The sequence below is a fragment of the Camelus ferus genome, chromosome 3 (assembly GCF_009834535.1).
Source record: "Camelus ferus isolate YT-003-E chromosome 3, BCGSAC_Cfer_1.0, whole genome shotgun sequence".
NCBI classification, from domain to species: domain Eukaryota; kingdom Metazoa; phylum Chordata; class Mammalia; order Artiodactyla; family Camelidae; genus Camelus; species Camelus ferus.
Genome location: NC_045698.1, coordinates 43757779 through 43785159, shown reverse-complemented (window position 1 = coordinate 43785159; position 27381 = coordinate 43757779). Strand labels below are relative to the sequence as shown.

General features: G+C 37.9%; 1 protein-coding gene across 4 annotated transcripts in view; it reads right to left on the bottom strand.

The window, feature by feature from the left end:
• Positions 1-27381, bottom strand: part of NLN (neurolysin) — an 85729-nt gene that overhangs the window by 48203 nt on the left and 10145 nt on the right. For 3 of the 4 annotated variants that reach the window (XR_004317195.1, XM_032473134.1, XM_032473144.1), the window contains exons 2-3: positions 4024-4283; positions 709-857 (exon numbers count right to left, since the gene is read on the bottom strand). Coding sequence is in view for 3 of the 4 variants with exons in the window: in XM_032473134.1 (XP_032329025.1) it covers positions 709-857; positions 4024-4283 (409 nt within the window). In the remaining variant the exon portion in view is untranslated. Of the gene's footprint in view, positions 1-708; positions 858-4023; positions 4284-13244; positions 13261-27381 lie in introns of all 4 variants that reach the window. The other variant, XM_032473153.1, reaches the window with a different exon arrangement.

Genomic DNA, 27381 nt, shown 5'->3' with positions numbered 1-27381 from the left:
TATTTCAACTCTTGTTGTAGTTTGCTGAAAGGAACACAGTTTTGAGATTTTGCATGTTTTTATGCAAAATTAAACAAAAATGCCTATGTGAAACATTGGTTGTTTTCCAAACAAATTGCTGAGTGCCATGAAAATAAAAAGTCAAATAAAAGACATGAAAATGCTACGGAGCAAATTAACGTCGGTGATGAAAAGACCAAAACAACACGTGGCAGACCCACCTAGAGCATTCATTATCCGTAATCTCTGTGAATCCTGAAAAATGTGAGGATGACAGATAGGAGATCCTCTGGCCTGCAGCATCAATACTATGTCATCAATACTATGGCCAAAACCACACAATTTGATAGATAATTCAATTTCATTTGCTTCTAGCTGATCTGATCTAATATAGACCTTGCAATATTTTAAAAATTCAAAGAGGTTTTTACATTAAACCATTAAGTTCATGATGGTTAGAAAGCCTTGTATTTATGGATGTACACTCTTTTATACTTGGTATTAATAATTTTAAGTGAATGTAATTAGCAATTCAACATAAACCTAAGCGGTATGACATAACATTATATAACACTGTGCTGCACCCATTATAATAATTAGAAACAAAATCTAGGAACATTCAAATACTTTTTATCGTTGGTTAAAGGTTTTTACTTTTTTATTGTCAGGTTTTTTTTTCCTTTTTAAAGGATTTATACCATCATTTACCTTTAAATGAACAATTCTCAGAAAGATATCTTCTCTCATGCTCATCTCGATATCAAAGCGAGAGAGTTTTTTGTCCGCTTCTGTACTTGCTGCTCGTACTTCTTTGTCAGAGGAGACGTGCTGGGGAAAGTCTAGCATGGTTCGCTCCACTGTTAACAGAAGAAGACACCATACGGACTCATCAAATCAGTATCAAGAAAAATATCTCGCACCTACAGGAAAGATTATCCCAATATAAGTTTTTCATTTCATACTTTCTGTAAAGGCTCCTGAGGCTGATGAGAAGCAGTCTCTAACGCAGGACTTGGCTATTCCAGGGCATTGTAAGGAACAATAAGGGTGTGCATGGAGTACTTACCAAAGTATGTCTAGCATGTAATTTAGTAACTGGGAATGTAGATTTAAAAAGATGTGGTTCTTATACTGAGGCATTTTATAGTCTGGGAGTTGGGGGTAGGGAAGAGTACTTAAAAAGATAAAGAACCATACAGGACAGACCAGCTTAGCTGTCAAATGAATGGGACAGTAACTCAAAGGCAGCAGCATGGAGGGCTGCAGCAAGCACTATGCGATGTCTGAGGGAGAAAGCGGAACCTAGAAGATGGGCAAGAGGAAGAGCTCCGTCAGGACTGGAGAAGCAGAGACTGCAAGCCTAGGGACTCCCAAACACAGAGGATGTTTAAGAAATGAGCAGACCAATTTAGTGGGATGGGTTTGTTTAGAATAGAAGTTCTCAACTTTTATGACAGACGCCTTAGAAAATCTAATCAAAGTCATGGACCCTCCTTCAAATGTTAACATTCATACAAATATAAAGACTTCCATATAATTTCAGAAGATTCCTAGAAATCTCAGTGGACAGATCCAGTAAGCAGCTGAATATTGGGGCTATTCCTGTTAAATGATGGTGGTAATGTTGTCCACTCTCATTTTCACATATTAAAGTTGGTTGTTGGATTTTTCATCATTTTTTGTTTTGACTTCAATAAATCAGTATCGTTTATAGGTATAGTTGGAGTTAAGCTGTGACAATGAATAGATTTCAACTTTAATATCTTTAGCACTTTGAAGGTATTGTAAATAGGTAAAATGTACACACGTGATAAAAGGTTGGCAGTAAAGCTATCCTTTACATACAAAGAAACTGCCCAGTTAAACAAGCTACCTTACTCGTGTCAGTCCTCTTAAGGCACTGTTACAAAGAAAGCTGTAAAAAAAATCGCCACAAATATCTGAATAAATTCATAATATCTGTTTAAAAAATCAAATTAGATCATTATTATTTTAGGATTTAATACATCATTTTTTGTTCCTTGATTAAAAAAAGAATGAAACATAAGATTTAAAATTCAATATATACAGCACTTGTTTAAGTGAGTTCACTACAGAGTTACAATTTCTGTTTCCTTTTAAAAATTAGCTCCAAAAGGTATTAAGAAGGAATCAAAATTGCTCAAGAACGTAAATGAGCAGAACAACATGCAGGAGTCTAAAACTGGAAACATATTCTTAAACAAACAATAATACTGAAAACCATTTCCTTCCTTACTTTGCCACAAAGACCTGGAACCAGACTTATGTTCTCACTGCCAAACTAGAAACAATGCTGGTGCCTGGTACCTGACACTAGACAAATGGGGTTTTAACAGCTACTGCAGGAGAGAGAATGAACTCTGAGAACATACACATTTAAGAGAAAGTTAGTCTTTAAAAATCCATTCTGAAACTCAAACATTTTTATGAATACCCCACAAAGATAAATTTGCGGGAGAGCAAGAACGAATGTCACAAAACTAAAGGTATACTTAAAAGATGAATGATTGGTAAAGAAACTGAATTTAAGATAATTCTGTTTTAAAAGGTTTCATTTTTTCCCCCACCAGTTTTTACATTTGTTCGATGCACAGGCTACCAGGCTGGCACACTGTCTTAGCCATAAATGTCTCAAGACGTGAGTGAATATGTGAACCAAGGGCAAACCACATACAGTCTGGGAGCTGCACACGAACCTGCCTGCTGGGAAAGCTCTGCTGAATGGGGACCAACCCCATCCCTTTGACACTGACTATGAGATCAACCAGACCTTTTTTATTCAAGAGTTTAAACTCAAGGCTCATAGAAAGATTTAGTGGCTAAAAATGAGAGGGAAGCAGTGGGTAGCAAGAGGCAGAAACAAACAAAAATGCAGAGGTAAGAGAAAGTAGCCAAGCTCTGCTATGGTAAGACATAGGGTAAGGAACTCTTAGTGAGGGTAAAGAGTCACTAGGTCATTAGGGCTGTGCAGGATTCCGGACAACCTCCCAAATTCCAGAACACATGCAGATGTTTACGATATCCAGTTCTACAGATAGCCTTTGTTCTTACAAAGCCTGGGTACACAGCCAAGGTTGTTTAGCCTTAATTATCCTACAAAACATATCCAATCCTTTGAAGTAACTGGTATGAATCTTCATCCCTTATAATTCAAAGGGTCTTATATTATAGAAATAATATATTTTAAGGGGGAGGGTATAGCTCAGTGGTAGAGCATGCACTTAGCATGCATGAGGTTCTGAGTTCAATCCCCAGTACCTCCATTAAAAAATAATAATAAATAAATAAACCTAATTACCTACCCCCCAACACACAAAAGCAAAAAAAAAAAAAAAAAAAAAGAAATAATATATTTTAAGTGTAGGAAATATGGAAAATAGAGAAAATCTTAAAGAGTAAATTAAATATCAAGTATAAACCCAGTACCCAAGATACCGGCCTTTATTAAATTTTTTTCTTCTGATTTTCTTTCTCTGTGCTTTAAAAAAAATGTTATTAAATGCTGTCCCTAAACATGATTTTAATGGCTACATAATGTTACAGAATATGAATGTATTATAATTTATTTAGCTATTCTACTGACTGCCACCTGGGGGTTGTTTCCAACCTTTTGCTATGGTAGAGTACCTGTTTAGACATAAACTTATACATGATTTTTCCTATATCTGATTATTTCCTTAGATTATGTAAATGCCTAGATGTGGAATTAATTACTGGGCTAGGGTATGAACTTCTTACAAATTTTGATATATATTGCTCTCCAGAAAGCAGTTATAAAGAGAGTGTACATTTTATAGCACCTTTGCCACATAATAAAAATTTTTAATCTTGGTAATATAATTCTAAGCAATTATGAATCATTAACCATTTAAGCAGTTACAAATCATTATGTAAAAATCAATGTCTTGTAAAATTGGAAAACGAATTGCCAAGGCAGGAAGCATAAAATGGTTTATGATGACCACAAAGTGAAATATTGATGTGCTTTTGCATCCTACTCACCTATATACTTCACCTCTACATCTGCCAGGGCCTGCAAACAGTTCTCGTAAGTTACTTCCTCAACGTCCAGCATGCCAATAGAATCATACACCTGTTTGGTCTGTGCAATGAGCTCCTCAGTTCTTGTTTTGATTTGCTCTGGTGAAAGATCCCACCTTAAAACATTTCTACCAGCTGCAGTGTAGGAAGACATTGCCTGAAGAGGAGACATCACTTCTCTTCCTAAAGTCATTCTCAATAAAATCCTGGAACCACCAACTCTAAAAGGAATCAGAAAAAAGGATAAAAATTAGGCATTTCTGTTGATCCAAAGTGAACATACAAATGTATATTACCTAATTAAATTTTAAATTAAAAAGAACTTTTTAATAAAATTAAGCAAGTTTCTTTCAGGGGAACACATATACACAAAACTAAATGCACTTGTATTTTCTTTTTTTCTTGCATAGTTAACAGAGTTAATGGAATCTGTACTTTCCAAACACTGAATTGTTTATGTAATTAAATCACATAGAGAAAAAAAGTTAGGTGCCAAAGACATAACAATTGTCCTTTATAAATTAAACCAGTAATCGTTCTTATTTAAACATTTTTCCTGTGCTAATGTCTACCTACTATGTATGTAGACTCAAAAAATATTTTGAGATTCAGCAAGGAAACATTTTCAAAATTCTCTTTTTATATGGAACAATAATTTTAAAAATGTTTTACCAAAATTTCAAGAGAATCAACTATGGCAATTTGAATTTAAGACTTGGAAAATAAACTCTGGTATAACTATGGTATTATCCTAAAAGAGAAAAGGAAAAAAATTAAGAATCATGATACCCTTCCTTTACCCCCTTAAAACAATGAAACTAAAAATTGATGCCATATGTGTGTACATACATTTATAACATATAATTATGTATAATGTATAATTCTAGAGCTTATGAATAAAAATATTATAATTAATAGGTAATATTTATTGTGTTTGGGCACTGTACTAAATGTTTTCTATTTACTAACTCAGTTCTCACAACAACCCTCTGAGACAGATACTGTGGTTATTCTCATTTAACCAAAGAGGTAACTAAGGCATAGAGAGAAGTTAAGTAATTTGCTCAAGGTCACACAGCTGGCTATATGGTGGAAGCTAGGATTAAAAACCAGGTAGTACAGATCCAGAACCCACTCTTCTAACCACAGTGCTAAACTTACTTCCTATTATCGTACAAGACCCCAAAACAACCTTATAATGTAGACAGGACAATACTCCTTTTTAACAGATGATGCAATTGAGGCTCAGAGAGGCAGTGACTTGTTTCATGTTATTTGTTTTGCAAATAAATATGCACTGTGTCTGGTCATTGTAACAGGCACCCGTTAAAAAAGGCAAATTGACTGGGACCCTGCTATTTATAATACAGTGGAGAAGACAAATTGATAAACAGGCAATTGTACTACATTGAGATGAGTGTCATGATAGGGTAAACAGGGAGGACTTTGAAAGACCACAGAAGGAGCGTTTCTAGAAAGATTTTCTAGAAGGAGTAGAGTAAGACAAGATCTACACAAGATGCAGAAATTATCCAAAGGCCAAAGGCTGTAAGGCAAGAGAAGTCTGAAAAGGTTAAGTGGGACTAGAGAATGAATAGCTTTGGGAATCATTTAAGAGTTCAGACTTATTTTGAAAGCAATGAGAGAGCTACTAAAGGGTTTTAATCGGGTGAGAGATGAGAAAAGATATGCATTTTAGAGAAATCACTCAAATTATAGTGAGTTGAAATGTTTAGAAAACAGGGATCATTTGAAAGGAAAGCTCCAAGTGTAACTGGGGAATAATATTATAGTATACCTAATTAGGAAACACAGGGAACTGGAGTGATGTAAAAGATATTCAGGAAGTAGCATCAGTGTGATCTGGTACTGAATGGATGTCAGGAGGAGGTGAGAGAACAAAAGATGATGTCCAGACTTCTATATTGGAACTGGAGAGATGGACAGAGGTGCTGTTGCTAAAAAAGGGAATTTAGATGAAGGAGGAGGCTCTTTCGGGGGGGGAGGGAAAGAAAAATTCAAGTTTGGATTTGTCAAGTCTGAAGCAGCTGTGGCACATGTAAGAGGAATTCATTAATACTAAACGGTAATTGGAGTTACATGGGTGGTTGAACTGGCCCAAGGGAATCTGCAGAGTAAGAACAGAAGAACAACTGAGCTCTAACTCTAGTTTAATCATTAAGGTAGAAGGAAAACCAAGTAGGATGGGCTTTAGGAATTGTGAAAAGTAAAACTGAAAAACGGAGGGAGTGAGTAACAGTATGAAATGCTGTACAAATCTCAAAGACAGAAGGCTCTCTGCTGAATTTAGCAGCAGGAATGTCACTGGTGACTCTGGTAAGAGCAGTGTCAGTGGGGTAGTCGCAGGGGTGGAAGTCAGATTTCTGTGGTTGGGGGCTACAGAGAAGTGAAGAGCCAGAGAGAGCATAGCTCAGCAATTCCCCACAGAGCTGGCTGTGAAAACAAGGAGACCTAACGCAGTATAAGGGGCTGAGACACAGGAGGGTGCATTTTAACACAGGAGAAACCAGAATACTGACCCCTTAACTGTCTCCACAATAACTGATGTCCCCCATGTGAAACCTACTGGCTGATGGTTACACTCACGATTGGCAGACTATTTTCTAATGCATTTCCTCATTTTTCCTTCAACCAGTTTACATATTTACCAAGAGTTAAGTCTGTTTGTTCCTAAATCTGTTTATGCCTATTACACTGGTTACCATGTAATTTAAATATTTAACTGATTAAATGCATGCAAAAAGAATAATCTGTTGTTTAGGTAAACCATATGGGGAATACTTTTTAGAAAGATAGTTACTAAAAAGCTAACCCCACCCCCCAAAAAAACACACCAGAACTGCTGTTACAGAAGATTGAGAAAAGAATTATGAAGATTCAGAAGGCTTCTAAATTCAGATTACTTATATATGTCTGGAGTGTTCTTGTTCTACTTTAAAGAAACTGAAATTGGAAATGAAAAATTTTCGGTAGAGTTTATACAAGGACAGTGAGGAATGCCAATCAAGTGATTCACACTTAACAAAAAGGCCTTGGTCCTACATTAAAATATATGAAAATAAATACACATTTATATCTCGTGTGAATACATTGTTTGAGCTATTTATCATTTTCTTATGATTCTATTTGAAACCAATTTTTAAAATTAATTATGAAATGACATACAGAGCAAGGTCCTAATGGAGGTCGGAAGAAACAGTATATAAACCATGGGCAGAGCAAATTGTTTTTGACAGGAAGATACTAAACTCTGGGTAAAATCAATGAAACAGGTAAAACAGAAGCAGTTAGGGTATAGTAAAAAAGTGAGATGTTTGAATTTAAGAAATCAGAGGTTAAGCCTGACAGAACCTAGATATTTTTCTAGAAGTGGATGGTTGATATAAACGAGTTGAAAAGAGCAAAGAACCGACAGCCTCGTATTGGACAGACAGTCTGTGTGAACACTGGAGTCAGCAGCTTGACAGCTGGGCCTGGGAGTGGAAAAGGAATGAAAACCTTCAAAGAATGAAGGGAAAGACCAGGTGGGTGGGAGAGGACACACGAGCCGGGGTAGAGAATGGCAAAACCAGACTGTGGGCCTTGAAGGTGTTTTACACAACGGTGAACAAATGCTGGTCTGGGAGCACAACTGGAGACGAGGCAGGAGTCTGGGAACCAAGATGTGGATCTTTCCTCCTTCTTTGTGGTCTGGGGTGGGGAAGAAAGAGGGATGTGGGGAAATATTTTCCTCAGGGTTGAGTGGATTTCAGGAAAGGGTAAGAGAAGAGAGGATCCAGAAAGTATGGAAATGGAGGGGTTTGCTTACTAAGCTACAAGGACTCCAGAAATAACAAAGGAGGAGTCCTAGAGTATAACCGGTAGATGAGGACGTGCTGGTTGTCCAGCCGTTACCTCCTCCCCCATCTGATTACCACACACTTTCCTCCCAGTTCTCATGCATCCCCCACAAAGTTCATGGTCTGAAGGTGGCTGCCCCTGCCCTTCGAGCTCCTGTGAGAGAAAGGGGCCTCGTTCCTGCCGAGTGTACCTAAGCAAACTTGTGTCCTTACTGCAGCTGGCATCCACCTTATGAGAAAGAGTGGAACCTAATTTACGATGAACTAAACACTGTGAACGGAAGAATAAAGGAAGGAAACCAAATATTTACTGACATCACTGACCCCTTAGCTCAACTAAGTCTGAAGCCTGACCTAGAGCTAGACTTTCCAGTTATGTGAGTCTATTGTTTATGCCAGGTCAAATGTGGTTTTATGCTATTTGCTTCATACAGGATCTTAACTGACAAAGGAATAAAAATTGATAAAGGAATGAGCTCAGAAAAAACAGAGTATGAAGGTCAGGGTATAAGAAATGATGGCTGACTGGAGGGTCTTACATGCTTGGCGGTGGCCCAACATAATAGGGATATGAAGTCCAGTGTGTGGAGTTGGCTGAAAATTTCCAAAACAATTACTCCCTTAACCCCTCATGGATACGTATGACTGAGGCCTTGGCCATGACTGGTTGGGCTTCCAAGGAAGTTCCAGTGAAGAGGTTGGCCACGGGATTACTGAGGTAAGGAATAGTGACAGGACAGACAAACAGAACATAAGATTTCTGCATCTCAGTACCGTGTTCTTTTCACCATTCCTCTCAGTACAAACCAATTATTCTGGACAAATTTTCATTACTGTTAAACAGCTTTAAAAGAAAATTATATCAACCATTCCATTGATAAGATAACCTCCACTGGTCTTCATTTATTTCCTGACATTTATCAAAAGATTGTTATGTCACAGCACACCTGATTTCAACTCAGGTAAGCTGATAAAGATGTCAGCACCTCCATTTCGGCTGAACAGCTATTCCCATAACCACACTTGCACAGTTTCTGTTGCAAGTAATGAAAAGCTACCACCCCTTCCTTAAAGTAGTATTATTCCTTAAGTGTGGAAGGGGTAAAAAGAAAGGGACAAAAGTTAGAAATCATGATTTCATGGGTCAACAGAACACATGGAAATTTTTTATCTTCTTGCCTTCTGGGATTTTGCCTCAATTCCTTTCAGGACTTATAATTCTTGTTACCAAAGAAAATGAATGGAGACAGGATTTCCTTATACTTTTAACTAAAATAGTTTGATCTATTGAGAATTTTTGTCTCTGCATCGTCTCTGCTTTTCCTCTTCCATTTTATTTTGCTGAGTATCCCTCCTCTTCTCTTTTATTATGATTTCAGGCTCATTCAGATGCTGGTATGTTTGCCTCTTCCTCCCGTTCAGGCTCTGCAGCCCTGGAGAACCGGACTTGGGGGGAAAACCAGTGCACCTGCAGTCATTCTAACAACTGTGCTTACACCCTTGAGAATCTGGTGAGGCTTTTTTATTGATTTTCTGCAACTGAGAGCTACAAAATTTGAAAGCAGGCAACATACTGTGATTCTGTCTTTCTTTACAGGAGTTCTTATGTGCAATTACCTGAACATGAAAATCTAGATTAAATCTGAGATTCCTACTGTCTAATTAAACACTAGGTTTTTTCCCCTATAAACTTCCAGGCTCTCTGCTACTTCAGTTGCAACCACACTGTCTTCATTTTCTCCTTCGTCTTTAAAGCACTTTTCAACATCCAACTCTGTGAAATTTCTAACCAAGAAATAATACAGAATACCTCAGTGGAATTGACAGGAAAATGCATTTGTTATGGGTCTGGTCTCCTGTGTCTAAAAAACAAATAAAGTACTTAGCGAGAGGAAATAAATGGGGCAGATTTTGATAGAGATCACCGGGTTGCAGAATTTCATTTGGACAAATGAGCATGCCACAGTTATTCTGAGTTAATTATTGTCTTAAAAAGTTTAGCAAAACACTTTATGGAATGTCTTAAAAAGTTTAGCAAAACACTTTCAGAAATGTTCTGATTTGCTGGATTCATTTTCTTTTGAAGCATAATTTAAAGGCCTCCACTCCCTCCCACCAAGGTGTCTTTGACCATTCCAGTTCATACAGACCTTCTATCACCTTTTATCTGTGCCATTCATTTTAGACACTTAAATAACTGTCATCCACCTGTTCCACTGTTTGTGTTGTATTAAAAGTTAGACTAGGACTTTCCCTCACAATAGCCACTGTACATTTCTTGTGTCACAACCCCGGAACACTGCTGAGCACACAGCAGATGTTTGATATATTTGAAATGAGATGGCGCTGACATGGCTAAAACATTACTGCCAACACCATCACCCTTCATCACCACAAATAAACATCCATACAGGGAAGTGTTTTATCAGAGCCAGGACTAGAGAGAAACTCCACTGTGTTAAATATTACAACTTCCATTTCCTCAGAATTTACATTTAATCCACGTTCCCACTCTTCCCTTATAGTGTTACTGTGTTGTAGTACGTGGTTCGCATGGTATTTCCTGAAATTGGCCCCAATTCTTTGAAATACTTAACAAATATTCCTAGAATTTACTTTGGAACTAATGTTTCTCTACAAGCTGCTATTGAGGGCTGCATTTCATCAACCCCTCCCTCATTCCCCTGACTGGAATTCCTTTATGTTCCTTTTTTTGGGAGGCGGGGGTAATTAGGTTTATTTGTCTGTTTATTTAGTGGAGGTACTGGGAATTGAACCTAGGACCTCACGCATGCTAGGCATGCATTCCACCACAGAGCTATACCCGCTCCCCACCTTATGTTTCTTTTAGTTATTTCTCATCTGGCTACTTTGTCAGAACCATTCCTTTCTAATGTTGATTCCTAGTGTTCACAAAGTTGTGTTTTTCAGCCACTGACTTAACTAAGTCACCCCTCTTCTTACAACGTACAGGCCACAGCTCAAGTCCGGGCTCCTTTCATCAGAGTACATAGGGCTCCTTAATTTCGGATTTCACCACGTGCCTCCTCCAGGCTTACCTGCTCCTTCAGGCACTTAGCCCACTTCTACCATGAAGCCTTCAGCCAAGGAGCACTCTGTCTGCTACATCTGTGCTGTCCAGCACAGTAGCCACATGTGGTTATTTAAATTTAAAGTAAACAAAATAAAAAACTGAGTTCTTCAGTTGCAGTAGGCACATTTCAAATGCTCACCAGCCACCACGGTAAGTGGCGACCACACTGGGCAGCACAGACAGAGAGCATTTTCATCACTGCAGGAAGTTCTAGTGGACAGTGCCACACCAGACGATCTCACTTCAGGAAGGAGATGTGCGCCTGTTCCCTCCTATGGGTATCCTTTCTCCTTCCCCTCACAAAGCAGCTCCCTCAGTGTCTTCTTTGGAGGAAAGAAAGAACAGAGCAAGTGAGGAAGGGAGAACTCTTTACTAAATAGTTCCTACGTACCAGGCAGTGTTAAAAACACTTATTCAATCCTAACACCATTCTGAGAAATACGTCTAAGGAAGCACTATTTTCATGAGCATCAGTGTAGTAGAAAAGACTTTTAGTTCTTTCCACAAGAAGCAGGGCCAAAAGGTACCAACAATATAATTAAAATATAAAAAAGGCTTTTCTACAAGATCGTTTAAATTTTACAAATCTTTTTTTTTTTTTTTTAATAACCGGGAGTTAATCTTAGCTGTGCTTACCAAGATAGAGGTCAAGTTACAAAATTTGACCTGCAGATTCCTGGTGCTAGTCCCTCCACATATCAAAAACATGTGAACTTACTGTTTTCTCTTGACTGTAAGTGTCTTTTTCTCTCTCATATTCCTGCCACTATCCCAAAGGTTAAAGCATCTCCAACTGGTGAACCACTCCCATAGTCCCAGTCTCTCTCCTGATACTCAAACTTCAACTTTCTCACATCCCCAGTCTCTTCACATAACACTCTCTTTCCCACTCTGTCTTAACTGAAACCTCCCTGGAGAACATCACCTCCACTATGAAGCCTCTCCTTCTTTCAGGCTTCTCATGCTACTGGGCCTTGTGACAGGGTGAACTTTCTCCTAGATCCCCAGCAGTTTCCAAATCACTACTGTGTCACAACCCTACTCCTCTGAGGCTGTTGACTTCCTGGACCACTCGCTGCCATCAAATGATCTCTCTGCTACTCCCTCACATTTATCAAAGATTTGGCCCTATAGCCTTTCCATCTTAAGCTCCAAAATCACGCCATGGAGACTCTAAGGGTAGAGGGATGAGCTAGACCACTCCCTTAACTTCAGTGTCTTGACCCACTTCACTCCAAGAATCTTACCACCACTTGCAGATGCTCCTAAGAAATGACAAATTCTGATACTCCACTCTCTGACCACAACCTTCTAACTTTTTAGGTTCCATTTCGCTATTGCTATGAGACCTTTTTTTTTTTTTTTAAACCTCATTTCGATCTCAGGTCCTTTGATCCTTCCCTTTCCTCACTCTAACAGGCTTTTTCTGCAGCTCCACTTAGACCTGGGGAATTACCACACTTTTGAGGGGCCCACCCTGGCCTTCCTCCACCTGCACTCTGATCAAAAGCACTAAGAGGAGGTGCCCATGCAGAGCCTCGCCCCTGCCCACCACACAACTATGCTTTGAGCAGCCAGGGCTCCAGGACTCCTTGCTCAAATGGCTCCCAGAGCCTATATGGGCTCCTTCCCTGGGTCAGCACTCCTGAGGTTGAACTGCACCATTGGTACAGTGTACACCTGTTGGACTGAGGGGTGTCATAGGTAGGAGAGAGTGTGGTTGGAGCTTGAACTTACAGGTGGGGGTGTCCATGCACAAGTGAGGCCCCTCAAGGTACAGGAGGGGGCCAGGGTGGACTCCCAATTGGACTATTGTCCCAGGTTACATAAATGTGAGAAGTGAGCCTTATGTATTAATCCACATCCTTCTCTAAAACCCAAACTGCCCTGCTCCTAGTCCTTCTGCTATATCCACCTTAAAAAATCTCTGCCCCGAACCATTTTAACTTCCCTATTCTTACATCTAGATTACTGAACAAGGTGGTAGATGTTGATGCATTTATATCATGGTCTCTGATTCGAGCTGGACTCTCAAGGCTTTAAGAAAATCCATCCATCAAGGTCTGCCTCTCATTCCCCACACCACTTATTTCAAACTATGACCAGCCTCCCAACATTTCTCAGAGCTCTCACTGCTGCTAGCTGACCTTGCTGCCTATGTTACTGAGGCCATTACACAGAAATTCCCTCAATTTCCCACCTAGAAACATAGCTACATTGATAATCACCCTTTCTTCTTTTCTCCTAACTAGTAGAGGAGGCTATCTGTCTTGTCCAATTTCTCACTCTGTGCTTGGGTCCTCTCTCACCTCTTCTGGGAAGAGAAGAATTTTAAGTATCTCCTTTGTATTGTCTCTTTACACACATACACATGCCTGAGTCCTTAGTTTCTTCATCTAAATAAAGCAAAACAGTAACTTCCTTGATCCTGGGTCTCTCACTAGAAAACACCTTCTATTTCTCCCCTTCCCTTCATCACCAAGACTTTTCAGAATGGTTGAGCCAGCCTTGGTGTCTTCATGTTCTCATCTATCTTTGATTCTTCAATCTACTTCAGTCTGGGTCTTGGCCTCGTAAAAAATGAAAACTGCTCTCAGCAGGGTCCCAATTTCTATTAAACCCAACTGATGTTCTTCAGTACTTACCTATCTTGACTTTTTGTGGTATTTGACAGTGTTGCAAGCCCTTTTTTTACTCCCTCTTTTTTGCAGTTTTCCCTTCCCTTAGCACCTGTGATAATAATTCTTTTCATTCTATGTCTCTGGCTGTATCTTCACAAGTTCCACCATCTGCTCTTCTTTTATCTTCTTCTTTAGGATTCCCCAGTATTCCTCAGGATTCAGTTCCATGCTCTTTTTTCTTCTCTTTTCATTTTATACACCCTTCTAGGTGTTCCGGTCCCCTTGTGTGGCTACATATGCGACCTATAGCTAAAGACTTCCACATGTGTATATCCAGCTCCAATCTCCTGAGCTTTAGACTCACATATCTAACGCCTATTAGATAGCTCCACCTGGATGTCAACGGTCACCTCAAATCCACTGTGTCCAAAAATAAAGTGACGACCTTCCTTAGTTCCTAGAACCAAACCTGTCCTCCTCCTGTATTCCTTATCTTAATTAAGATCACCAGCATGCATTCAGTTGCCCAAGTCAAAAACCTAGAGGACTTTCTAGATGCCTTCTGACATAGCTTCCAGATCGCCTGCAGAGTAATTCTTCTAAAATGTAAATCTTGTCATGGCACTTTCCTTCAGTGCCATGGTTCGGGATCAAGTTCTGACTTCACTGACTTCAGGATCAAGTTCAAGCTACTTATACAAGGCCCTCTGGATCTGCCCCTATGTCACTGGCTTTCTCATTGCCACCCTTCTGCCCTTGAATCTATGCTCTTGGCATAAATAACTACTTTCACATCTCCCTAAAATTGTTAGGCTCTCTTCAGGCCTTTCCAATGTTTCCCCCTCTGCCTGGAATACCTTTCCTCTCCCTTTCCTGAGAAACATCATTTCTATCATGTCTTATTTACCTTTTATATCTCAGCTCAGATTTCATTGGCTCCAGGAAGCCTTCTGTAACTACTTACAGCTGTTTTATTAATTCTTCCTCTGTGCTCCTAAACTATCCCACATGTACAGTGATCAAAGCACTTATCACACTGCATAGTATTCACCTATTTACTCAGCTGTGTCTCCAACAGACCCTGAACAGAGACTGCGTTTCAGTGATATTAGTAGGCCCTGAAATTAACATAGTTTGTGGTATATTTATATTTTAACAAGTTTACCCCCCAAATTCCACTTAAGGTTATTTGTTTAATACTTTTCTTCCATTATCTATATGTCCAAAATACAAGTTCCATCTGAGAGAGTTTAACTTCCATGGAGTATTATAAAAAGTCCTGATATCCAATTAGGGAAGATGACACAGGTTGGATAGAATGGCATATAATGGATATGCAGGCATCCTGAACGTTGCCAAAGGTTTTTCTTGTGAATGAACTGCCACACTGGGGAACCAGAGACAGGAGCAGTACTCAACAGTTAATGAGCCCTCCGCTTTGGGTACGCACAGCCCTTAACAAAGGTAAGCGTTTGGTATTCAAGTTACTAGAGTTCCAGACAATAGCTTTTTCATTTGTGGGCCTTTTAATTTGGCTTAGGATCCAACTGTTTTATGAACAGAATGTTCTAAAGTTAAATGCCTAAGAATAAGTCAACTTTAAAAGTAAACAGAGATTTACATTCTTAGCCAAAATTGTTTGTTTTGATGTTCTTTAGTGGAATTAATGTCCAGAAAGATCATTCCAGCTTTGTTTCTAAGTTTACAGAAAATGTAATTAAGTATGATCAAATGTGTTTATATCTCTCCTTATTCCCATTTTATTCCTGAGTTTTAAAGAAAAATGTGTGTCCTCCAACCTATGGTCTTCAGCTTTTCAGTCCTGCAATTTTCCCATTTACTCTCTTCAATTCCTTGCCTATAACTAATTCTTCCACGCTAGCACACCAAAAATGCTCTGGCAAATGTCATTTTCCTGCTTTCCTAGTCCTTCTTCCAGTTCTCTGACCATTTCTTCTCAGACTCCTTTGCTGGCTCCTCCTCCTGAAACCATTCAAAAAAGTTGGGTATCTCGCAGGATTCCAGCCAGATCTCAAGCTGGAGCTCCAGATCCACAGACATCTCAAATTCAGCATGTCCAAAACTTGATCTTTCTCACAATTCCCAATCTCAGTTTACCACTCTTCATCTAGGCTAACTTAGAAACAAGTCACGAATATGAATGATGAGTATCATCATCAACCCTAATATATATTAAGAGTCTGTTCATGTGCCAGGTGCGACATCAAGAGTTTATTACATGCCTTTCCTTATTCTATCCTCCGAACAAGGCAAGAGGCAGGTATTATTAACCCATTTTTACTGGGCACAGAGAAGTAAAGTAGCTTGCTCAAGGTCACACAGCAGGGGCGGAGCTGGGATTTAAACCCAGGCCTGACTACACAGCCCATATTCTTAACTACTGTGCTATACTCCCATTGCACCTGCATCCTAGAAAAGGAAAACATCAGGTTTCTTACCACTTGCAACTCCCTGAGCTTTCATCCTGCTTGTAACGAGGAGAGAATAAGATAGGCAGTTAAAGCATACACATTGACATCACTTGTCTGATTTGTTACCCATTCCGCTCCCTGAAGGACTCCTGCAAGGGTTGTGGAGGAGTGCCCCACTTCAGCTTTCATGCAGCTCTGAAAAACAGGCTGTGTAGGCATGGGCAGCTTTTAGTCATCCATTTCCAAAGAGTAAAACAACTCAAACTGGGACAACCTGATGGCTACCGTTTGTACCCAGGCCTCATTTTTTTCCAGACTCCTTTGATTAACTATTTTTTTTTAATTGAAGCATAGTTGATTTACAATGTTGTGTTTCTGGTCTAAAGCACAGTGATTTAGTTATACACATATATATATATATATATATATATATATAATTATTCTTTTACAAGATATTGAATATAGTTCCCTGTGCTGTACAGTAGGACCTTGTTGTTTATCTATTTCATATATAGTAGAGTGTATCTGTTAATCCCAAACTCCTAGTTATCCCTCCCCTCGCTTTCCCCTTTGCTAACTTTATTTTCTATGTCTGTGAGTCTGTTTCTGTTTTGTAAATAAGTTCATTTGTATCATTTTTTAGATTCCACCTGTAAGTGGTATCATATGATATTTGTCTTTCTCTGTCTGACTTACTTCACTTAGTGTGATAATTTCTAGGTCCATTCATGTTGCTACAAATGGCACTATTCCATTCTTTCTTTTTAATGGCTGAGATGACTAACTATTCTTAGGTAAGCAGTAAACCACTTTTGATAAAGCACTCCTAGAAGCTGCAAACACTTTCTTGAAGTACTCATGCAAACAAATAATCTACATTTCTTTTAGATGAAATTTAGCTGAGGCATTCTAAGAAATTTTCTGTGCAACAATTGCTACTTCTTTATTCCCTGGTGATTTCTCAGATAAGATATATTGACTTGTTACTATCATCTATGATTATACCTAAATTGTAGATTATATTCCCCCCTAAAAAGGCTTGTTATAAAGGGATTTCTCATAAAGTAAATTGGTTGATTCAGTCATTCCTTCAGTAAATATTTGCTGAAGTTACAAAGATAAGACATAGTTATTGCCTTCTGGGAGCTTACAGACTTGTAAAGAAGAGACATAGAGATGGATGTGAATCCAGGCAGCAAATTTTATACAAATAGAGCAAAGGGGAATTTAGAAAACAGAGCAAGTAACTACCTCGGGGAGGTTCTTAAATTTCTCTCTCTTTACACACACACACAAACACACACACTTTAGAATTTGGTTCTTCTCTTTCTTTTATATCCTTTGTATAAAATACTTTATTATTATTATTAGTTGTCAGTAAACAGCTAATAGAATTGATAGAGAATATCTTATTTTTATTTTATTTCAACTAATGTTTGTGGAAGGCCTTCTATGTATATTTCTGGAAATGTTACTCACGTTAGCTACTTCTAACTTCTAAATCCTTCAGTTTAATATTTTAGGGTTTATATGTCAACTTTCTCTATATAATCTGTACTGAGAAATTTAAAAATAAATGATAATTCTGTGAAGAGTGTTTTGATCTTTTAAAAAAAAATCTGTTAGAAAAAGAATATGTTTATAAACTAAGCCCCTATATAGTACCTAGTACTCGGTAAATATTTGTTGAATAAATTAAAAACTGTGTGAATACTGAATGCCGACCATAGGTTAGTTGGAGGTACACTAGGAAGGCTGAGTGGTATGTTATCCTAGGCCAGAGGGGAATGAAGAAGACAGCCTCCTTCTAATTCTACTAGAATGTAAGCTGTTTGAGAATGCAGATCAGGTCTTAGTCATCTTTTTATTTCTTGGCGAATGTGGAAGAATGTATCAGCACATAGCTTGTGTTGTAAATGTTTAATCGAGTACAAGCAATGAAAAATCTAAATTAGCCTGTCTTAGAATGACTATTAAGTTCAGCCTCAGACACTAAGTAAATAAGCTGATAAAGCAATCAAGAGAGGTGCTAAGACAATAAAGTTGTTGAAGAAAAGTAATTAAAGTGAGGGATGTATCATAAAGATACTCTGAGTCATGGATAGATTATCTACAGGACATGCCAGTGTACTTAGAAAGCAAAGTACAATTTGACTGCTCTTGCTTCCACCTGCTGGTATGGGAAAGTAATTTTTAGACAGGGCAGAAAATGTTCAGCAGCTCTAGAGAAAAAAAAAAAAGACTTTATGAAAAGATGGAACTTTCAAATTACTCCTGCCAAGGTAACGCAGTGTATCTCACATAAACAGCCATTCACATAAATGTACACCATGAACTCAGCTCCAAATATTTTGAGTTCAGAGCAGAACTACCCTAAACATGGAGATATTCCAGTGGCCTTTATTCTGAGAAGTCTCCAGCATCTGATAAAGTTAAAAGCATTACCCACTTTCATTGTGCCATCCATTTTTCTGTACTCAAAAACATAGCATTTAAATTTGAAGACTAAAATGATCAGTGCAACAATAATGGTCCAATCTTGGTCTTATATCATGAAAACATACTATTTTGGAAAAGTGCCACAAACAATCTCAGTTGTGTACAACTTCCTCTATAGATAAGGCTTAAAGATAGGACTAATTATATCATACAAAGGCTCCCCTAGGAATAAATGACTTACTTTCAACTCTTTTTTAAAATGTTAGTGATCCATTTTAAAAAAAGGCAATTTTATTTTAGATTTTGGAATGTAATGGAAATAAGTTGTTTCCAAATTTCATTGTAAATAAATGAAAAGGGACTATTCAAAGTCATCTTTTCCAACAAATAGGAATGAAGATTAAAAATGTTAGAAACTGCTTAAGGTCAAGTGAAGAATTATGTGACACTAGAAATATTTATAATATTTCTGCTCTAAAAAAACAACTTTTAGAAAAGGTTCATATTACTAAGGTTATAAAGAATGAAATAGAAAATCTCAGGTTCTGAAAAATAAGCAGCAGAAGAAGATAGTAGTCTAATTGATTTTCTCCTAACTTTCTGTATAGGACAAGTAGTTTTATAATTACAGTTTTTAAAACAAATTTATTATAAATGGACATGAAAAAAATGACTCTTCTTATTAAGACATTTAACTGGATTAAGTAAAGCCACCAGAGACCACAGAACATCTAAAATCAAGTGCTGTGTCACAAATGAAATCAAGGCTTCTTTAATAATTCATAAGTAAAGGGTCTACCATGGAAAACCACAACTCAAAAAAAGACATTCTGCTTTTATTTTTCTCTAGGAGGATGAATAAATTGCTTCTGGCACATTTAATTGGTGTTTGGGGCATACTTTCTAGAATTGAAATTCTTAGTAAATTACTCAGGAGAGTCTTCTCTCCTCAGTACATTATTTAACACTCAGGCTTTTTTTTTTTTGGGTCATTGACATGTGGATATTTTGTTGAGTGAATAATGATGCCTGGGGGAGGGTATAGCCCAGTAGTAGAGTGCCTGCTTAGCATGCACGAGTTCCTTGGTTCAATCCCCAATACCTCTGTCAAAATAAATAAATAAAAGTAATTACCTCCCTTCCCTAAAAAAATAAAAATTAAAAAAAAAAAATGATGACGCCTAAATCCTCATCCTAGGCCTGGCTAATATCTAGTTTGCTTTTCTTTTTAAAGACTGGTTCAACCACAAATAGGTGTTTATTATTTTTACATGTGACAATGGTGCTGTGATCATGTATTTTTGGAAAATGAATTTATCTCTTAGAACTATATATGGAAATACTTACGATTATACTTATGATTCAAGTAATATAATGTTGGGCATATGTTTCAAAATAATTAGTGGATGGAGAGGTATATGAAAAGAGTCGTGAGCTGACAATTTTGAAGCTTGCTAATGGGGAGGTTCATTATACTAATTTCTTAACTTTTATTTATGATTGAAAATTTACATAATAAAAAGTAGAAAAAATAACTGTTCATGTGCTTAGCTCCAGCTGCTATTCTAAATTCAGATATGTTGTTTAAAAAACATACAAATTCAACATTAAGACAACACTCATGCTGACAAGCATATTAAAAGGGATCATAAGTGGAGCCAACCCCAAGGGGAAACTAGAGCACAAGTGAGAATAAATGTATTTGATCAAAAAATGAAGATTTCATAAATTCACAGTTGAAAGGGTCTAAGAAACCAGCTAGTTCAAGTCCTCTAATTTAAGATGAAGCTCAGTGATGCTAAATCACAAATAATTAACTAAAGGCCTGTGCTTAAGCATTTAACTTTATTGCAGAGACAGCGAATGTTCTGCGATAAATGGATTATAAGAGAAGATTCAAAGTGATTCTGCTTTCTAGATTCTAAACCTTGAGGCTGACAACTGTAAGCACAGCTATCAAATACTTTAGCTAGTTACGAATAAGCCTCTAGCTGCTGTTTGGCCACTGCCAACCACCACCACGGCTACCATCAATAATAACAACAGTGTGAGCCATTTACACAGCAGTGTGGCTTTACATATACTAACTCATTTAACCCTCTGAACAATAACACTGCGATATAGACTCTATTACTATCTCTACTATCAGAAATGATGAAACTGAGGCACAGGGAGGTCAAATAACTTACCCAAGGTCACATAGCTAGAAGTGGTAACGCAGGCAGCCTAGCTCTGGAGTCAGTGCTATTAAGCACTATACTGTATCACCAGTCACACCAAACACTGTGGCAGTTCTGCCGTTCTCTTCAAGTTGTCCACAGCTTTTAATCTAGTACCTCATCAATGTCTGCTACTTTTCTTTATTCTCTCTTGTCCTTATTGAGAGACAGACAGAGACAAAATCACAAGGCGCAGCCTAGATGGCTCTGTGAAGATCCTTGCTGTGTCCCAGTGCTCCTGCTGGTCTGGCACAGCAACCCCCAGAAGACAACTGTCATTAACTTATGTGAGAAATGAGTAAATCCACAGACTATGGTGAGAAAAAGAAAACAATGATGCCTTGCATTTCTACAGTACATAAGCATACTTAGCAGATTTTACTTTAAGATGACAAAAATGATTTCAAATTCTTTGCCTATATATCAAAAGGCTAATCTTCCTCACCAATAAAAGATAAAAGACAGGTTTTCAAAACATTTCCTAAAAAGATGAAAGATGAATAATTACCAGCCTTAAGTCCTTTAGATTTGCAAGTCACAGTGAAAGCAGGGAAAGCATCTACTTGAATATAATGCAGAGTTGTTCATGCACTTATGAAGTGCTAATTATGTCCATGTACTGGCACTAAGTGCTTTTATGCATTATCTCATTTAATCGGCAGTCTATAGATGAAGAAACTGAGGGACAGAGAGATTGAGTTAATCATGCCAAAGTCACACAACTAAGTTAAGTGGTAGATCCAGCATGTGAACAAGGCGATCTTAATCCAGAGTCTGAAATATTAGCTATTTACTAAGCTGCCTCTTTCAACCTAAAAATGTTCTATTATTTTGTATCAGCCAAGCTGCTGCTTACCAACAGAATAATAGCATTTCAGAACTGGAGGTCATCTAGATTGAGAGTCCCTTCTATAGCAACCCAGTAAGACCTGGTGAGATGAAGGTGGGAGGAGAGGGGGAGGCTCTGATGATGACCATGGGTTTGGGTGAAGAGGAACTTTACATACATTCAATTTTAGACACACCGAGTTTCTAAGGCCAGGAAGACATCCAAGGGGAGATGTATAGTAGGCATTTGGAATTCAGGAGAAAGTGAGCACCGGGCTACTTGCTAAAGAGAAAAGATGACTAAGGCTCCGAGGAGCTTACTGGCTAATACGGCAGAAAAACACATTAGAGTTAATGGAGCAGATACTTACTGATTTTCTGTGTACCAAAGATAACAACAATATAGTGTTGTAAATGCAACTACAGAGTTACATACAAGAAGCTATAGTTGGACAGAGAAACAATACTCAGACTGGGGAGTCAGAGCAAGTTTCCTGGAGAGGAAGCATGAATAGGAACTACCTGGGAAAGGAGGGGGTGGGGTGTGTGGAGAGGTGTAAAGAGTAAGCCTGGGATAGCAGACAGGACTAGCAAAGGGCCACTTTCAATCACTGGCCGTGTATTCCAAGAATTACGACCAATTTGGAAGTTAGAAATGGAAATTAGAGAAGAGATATGGCTGGAGAGGATGACAAACAAAATTCCATGGGCTATTTATGTCATTCTGGTGACCTTAAACTTTGTATCATAAGTCATGGGAAGCCCTGAGTGAGAGGGTGAGATCTGTGTTTTAGCCAGGCACTCAGAGGGGAAGTGCGGAAAGTCAAATTTAGGAGGCAATGGAGATCCTTTAGGAGGCTTCAACAATTCAGATCAACCACTAGAATTAAAAGTGGTAGCTGAAGTGGGAGAGGGAACCATGGATTCAAGAAATACCCAAGAAGTAAAACTGGCAGGACTTTATGAAAGATGGGATGCCGAAGTTTCTAATTTGTGTGAGATGGTGGTGGTACTACTACTGATAAACACAGCAATACTGAAACAAACAGAAAGTGCAAGAACAAGGTCAGGTTTGGAGAAACATTACTAGGTAAGTTTGGGCCATGTCGATTTTTCAGTGCCTGTGAGATATGCCAGGATGTGGAATTGTGGTGATCTGGCAACTGGATATATGAACCTGGAGGCAAGGAGAGGGCGGGCTCCAGGTGGGTGACACAGATACAGATGTCTTCAGGTGTGTACAATTCTTAGCATAAAGTGGGGCATCTAAGGACAGTATGTAGGTAAGAACACCAGGGAAGACTGGAACAGTAGGGAAAGGAAAAGAGCATACTAGGTGGGCTGAGGGAAGGTTTCAGACAGGAGGGTGTGTGGAACAGACTTCAGCATGTACGTATGTCAGCTCAAGGAAAGGAGACAGAAAAGAGACCGAATAGACACTTGAGAAAAACCAAAGCTTGAGAGGCAAGTGTCAAGAAAAGGAAGCTTGAAAGAAATCTGAGGAATGCTCATAATAGAGGAAAATTAGGAATTTATTTCTCTAGAAGTTGAGCAAATGTGTCTGTTGGTACAAATGTAAATTGGTGCAGCCACTATGGAGATCAGTATGGAGGTTCCTTAAAAAACTACAAATAAGACTACCATATGATCCAGCAATCCCACTCCTGGGCATATATCCAGAGAAAACTCTAATTTGAAAGGATACATGCACCCCAGTGTTCATGGCAGCACTATGTACAATAGCCAAGACATGGAAACAACCTAAATGTCCACTGAAAGATGACTGGATAAAGAAGTTGTGGTAGATACACACACACACACACACATACATTTCAGCCACAAAAAAGAATGAAAGAATGCCATTTGCAGCAACACGGATGGGCCTAGAGATTATCACACTAAGTGAAGTAAGTCAGGCAGAGAAAGACAAATATAAGATACCACTTACATGTGAAATCCAAAATATGATATGAATGAACTTATTTACAAAACAGAAATAGACTCACATGCATAAAAAACAAACTTATGGTTACCAAAGGGGAAGGGGGTAGGGATAAGTTAGAGGAGTCTGGGATTAACATATATAAAATAGATAACCAACAAAGGCCTACTGTATAGCACAGGGAACTATCTTGCAACAATCTATTAAAAAAAAAAAGAATCTGAAAAAGAAAAGATTTGTATATACATGTGAAACTGAATCACTTTGCCATACATCTGAAACTAACTTAACATTATAAAGCAACTATACTTCAATAAAAAATTAAACTAAATTAGAAAAAAAAAAAAAGAATGTGTGGTCAACAGTGTAAATGTCACAAGGACACCAAGCAAAGTCAGGACTGAGAAGTATCCACTGCATCTGGCAACTAACACCCAAGGATTAAAGTGTCATCTGATTAGTGGCTCTTTCCTCCTTTGTTCTTTGGCAGCCACATCAAGCTGCTAATTCACACTGAACCGGAAAACAACTCAAGTTTCTAGTTTTTCCCACGTGCTGCACTTCCAGCATCCGGTTCTCAGGCAGGTGATGTGTGTAGCTTAAATATAAGACTTCATATTTGATACTCCTAAGAATCTCCTCCTTACTAGAATGGTGTTGCAGCGAGCAGAGAGCCTCTGGAACTTTAATTTTTTCCCCTTCACTTAGAGTCACCTAAAAATTTCATCAGTAGGTCACTTTTATCTTCCCCCAGTCACTGATAAAGCATTCGTGAGCTTCAGTATCCACAAATACAGTGTCCTCCACCGATAATTGCTAAACCTAAGAATTTTCCGCTTTATAATGCAAAAGCTATATGCACCTTCTAGAAGCCATACTTCAAATTGTTAATTTCATCTTTTCCTGGGCTAGTGATACCCGAGACGATCCCCTGCTATGATGCTGGGCAGCAGCAGCAAGCTACAGCTCCCAGTCAGCCAGGCGATCATGAGGGTGAACAAATGATACACTTACTATCACTCCATACCCACACAACTGTTCGGTTTTTTTACTTTCAGTACCATACTCAATAAATTACATGAGGAGTTCAACACTATTCTAAAACAGGCTTTGTGTCAGGTGACTTTGCCCCACTGTAGGCTAAGTGTTCTGAGAACACTTAAGGCAGGCTAGGTTTGGTTACAGTGTTTGGTAAAGTTAGGTGTATTAAATGCATTTTGACTTATTTTCAACTTATGATGGGTTTATTGTGGCATAAGCCCACCATAAGTTAAAGAAGATCTGTACTCAGTTCTTAATTGTACAAGTCCTTAGGACTACATTTTTCTTCTGCCTTGAATGGAAGGGAGGAAACTATGTCACTATGTACTTAACTTGGTATCAAGCACCATGCTAGACGTTCTCACATACATTAGTTGCTGTAATCCCTACAAAAATTATGAGAGATGGTTAATATTATCTCTATATTAGGTTTGAAGAAACTGGGACTTAGATTACACAAGCATTTGAAACTAGATCTGCCTCTAAAGCTATTCTAAGCTATATGGTTTACACATCCTCTTTCCTTTTTTTTTTTTTTTTTTTTTGGTGTAAATCTTTACATACTGAGATTTGAGGGGTTTTTTTTTTTCAGGCTTTACTGAGGTATAATTCACACATAAGATTACATAAGTTTAAGGTGTAGCATATTTTCCTTCTTGGAGTCATTTTATTAATTTCTAGCATGTTTGCCTTGGACATTGAACTAACTTACTCAGTGTGCTTATTTCTAAATTTGGGTAAATAGTCTGAAAATCCACTCCCCTGATCTTCACATGTCCAAAGCCTTCCATCCTGCAGTTACGACCTCACCTCTCCCTTTTATCCTGAAAGTCATCTCCTGCACCCCTGAGCTCCCATATCAGTTTCTCTGTCACTCTCTGTGATAATTATCACCTTCTAGCTTGTATTCTAATTATTTATGTATGTACCTTATCACCCTAAGTAGCCTGTACTGCCTTGGCCTTTTAAGAAAAGTCAGAATAAGAAATATCCTTTATAAAGTCTACTTCTGCACTTACCAAGTAAGTATTCTTGCAACTGTTATTCATTGCATTTACTCAATTTCCTCTATACAAAGCATCTACACGATAAATTTATCTCACAAACAGTACCAGGAAAAACTTTGTTCCTGATCATTTTTAACAATATGTTTTCCCTTTGCCTTTATTGCTAGAAAGTCCACAGCAAAATTCTGAACGCAGTTAAAACAACTAGACTGACCCTAATGGTTTAAAAATTTTTTTGCCTAATATACTTTTCTTCTTATTAATTGTAAGGTATATTTTTAAGTAAGCATCAAACATTAATTATGGTAAAGAGGGGAGTAAAAGTAAACTTCAACAAACAAATAATACCAACCTAGGTGCCTTGCAAACAGGGTCTGAGTTTGTTTTACATCCATCCTCGTGATATTTAGCACAGTCCCTGGCATATAGTAACTGCATTCGGTTAGTATTTGTGGCATGACTGAATGAAGATTTGCAATTTACATATATGTTTCAACCACATTCTACTACTACCATTTCTGTAACTTTACAATTTTTCAAAGTCATTAAAAACATTTTTGATGAGCTGCTATACACCTTACTGAGTAGCCGTGGGTCTTTTTCGCCATTCCGAGAATGTTTCCTTGTTTTTACTTCCCTTTAGCTATTTCAGAGCAGTTATGGGAGTATAGTTCTGATAGCACAGGGATGTGATTTCAGGATATGAATTCATCATCATGGCTTTTCTGGGGTTCTTCTTTTCTGGGGTACTTTTTCCGCTGGGTAGGGCAAGCTGCATGTCATTACCTTCTTGGTGTGACTAACAAGTATTTCTGCTTTCCTTAGGATTTTGCTCTGCTCAAAGTTATGTGTTTTCCCAGTTTCAAATAACTCCCACATCATACTAGTCCAGAGAGTCTGGTTTCCCTGCCCTGAGCTGGCCCCTGGCCCACTCATGAGAAGTTCACCTTCTATTCTTTCTCAGCTTGGTTTCTTCTGACCCAGTACTTCAGAGATTGGTACCTCCTCCAGTTTCTTCCATATCCGGGTTGACATATATGAGATAATATATATTATAATATATTAATATAATATATTAACATATATGAGATAATATATTATAATATATTAATATATTAACATATATGAGATAATATATTATAATATATTAACATATATTAATATATAGAGGATTCATTAATTAGACTGTTACTCTATAGACCTCCCAACTAGGTCTGTGGGGGTACCAAGTCATTATTTGAATGCTCCCAGTGATGACAAGGGAATATGACAAAGATCATGTCTTTTAATATATGGTTTCTCTTTTCCCTCATATACTTTGTATATACACAAAATTCCTATAAATCTGTTGGTTAAGTTAGTTTCCTACTGCATATTACTCGACTCTGTAATTTTTATTACACAACTAGGTGTAAATTAATACTTAGACACAGTAATTTCCTCTGGCAACTTTTTTTTTCACATAAAGAAATTCACAGTGAGCTATTTCATATAGGATTTGAAATATTTAGTTTCTACTGAAAGTTATACCTGTCATTGTCAATATAAAAATGCCAAATCTAGGCCTATCCTCCTTAGACATCAGGAATGAATGCTGAATTTTCAGTTATTATCACTGATAACATCTTTTTATCCAGCCACTCAAAAAATACATTTGTTAAGCAACTACTCTGGGAACAACTCCATGCTAAGTTCTGGAGGTACAGATATGAACAATAACCAGAAAACTGGCTCCTGATCTCAGAAAACTTGTGAACTAGTGAGGAAGACAAACACTATTAATAATAATGTGTGTGCTATGAAAGTCCTTGTAGTTGTCAGAGGAATCAGATTTAG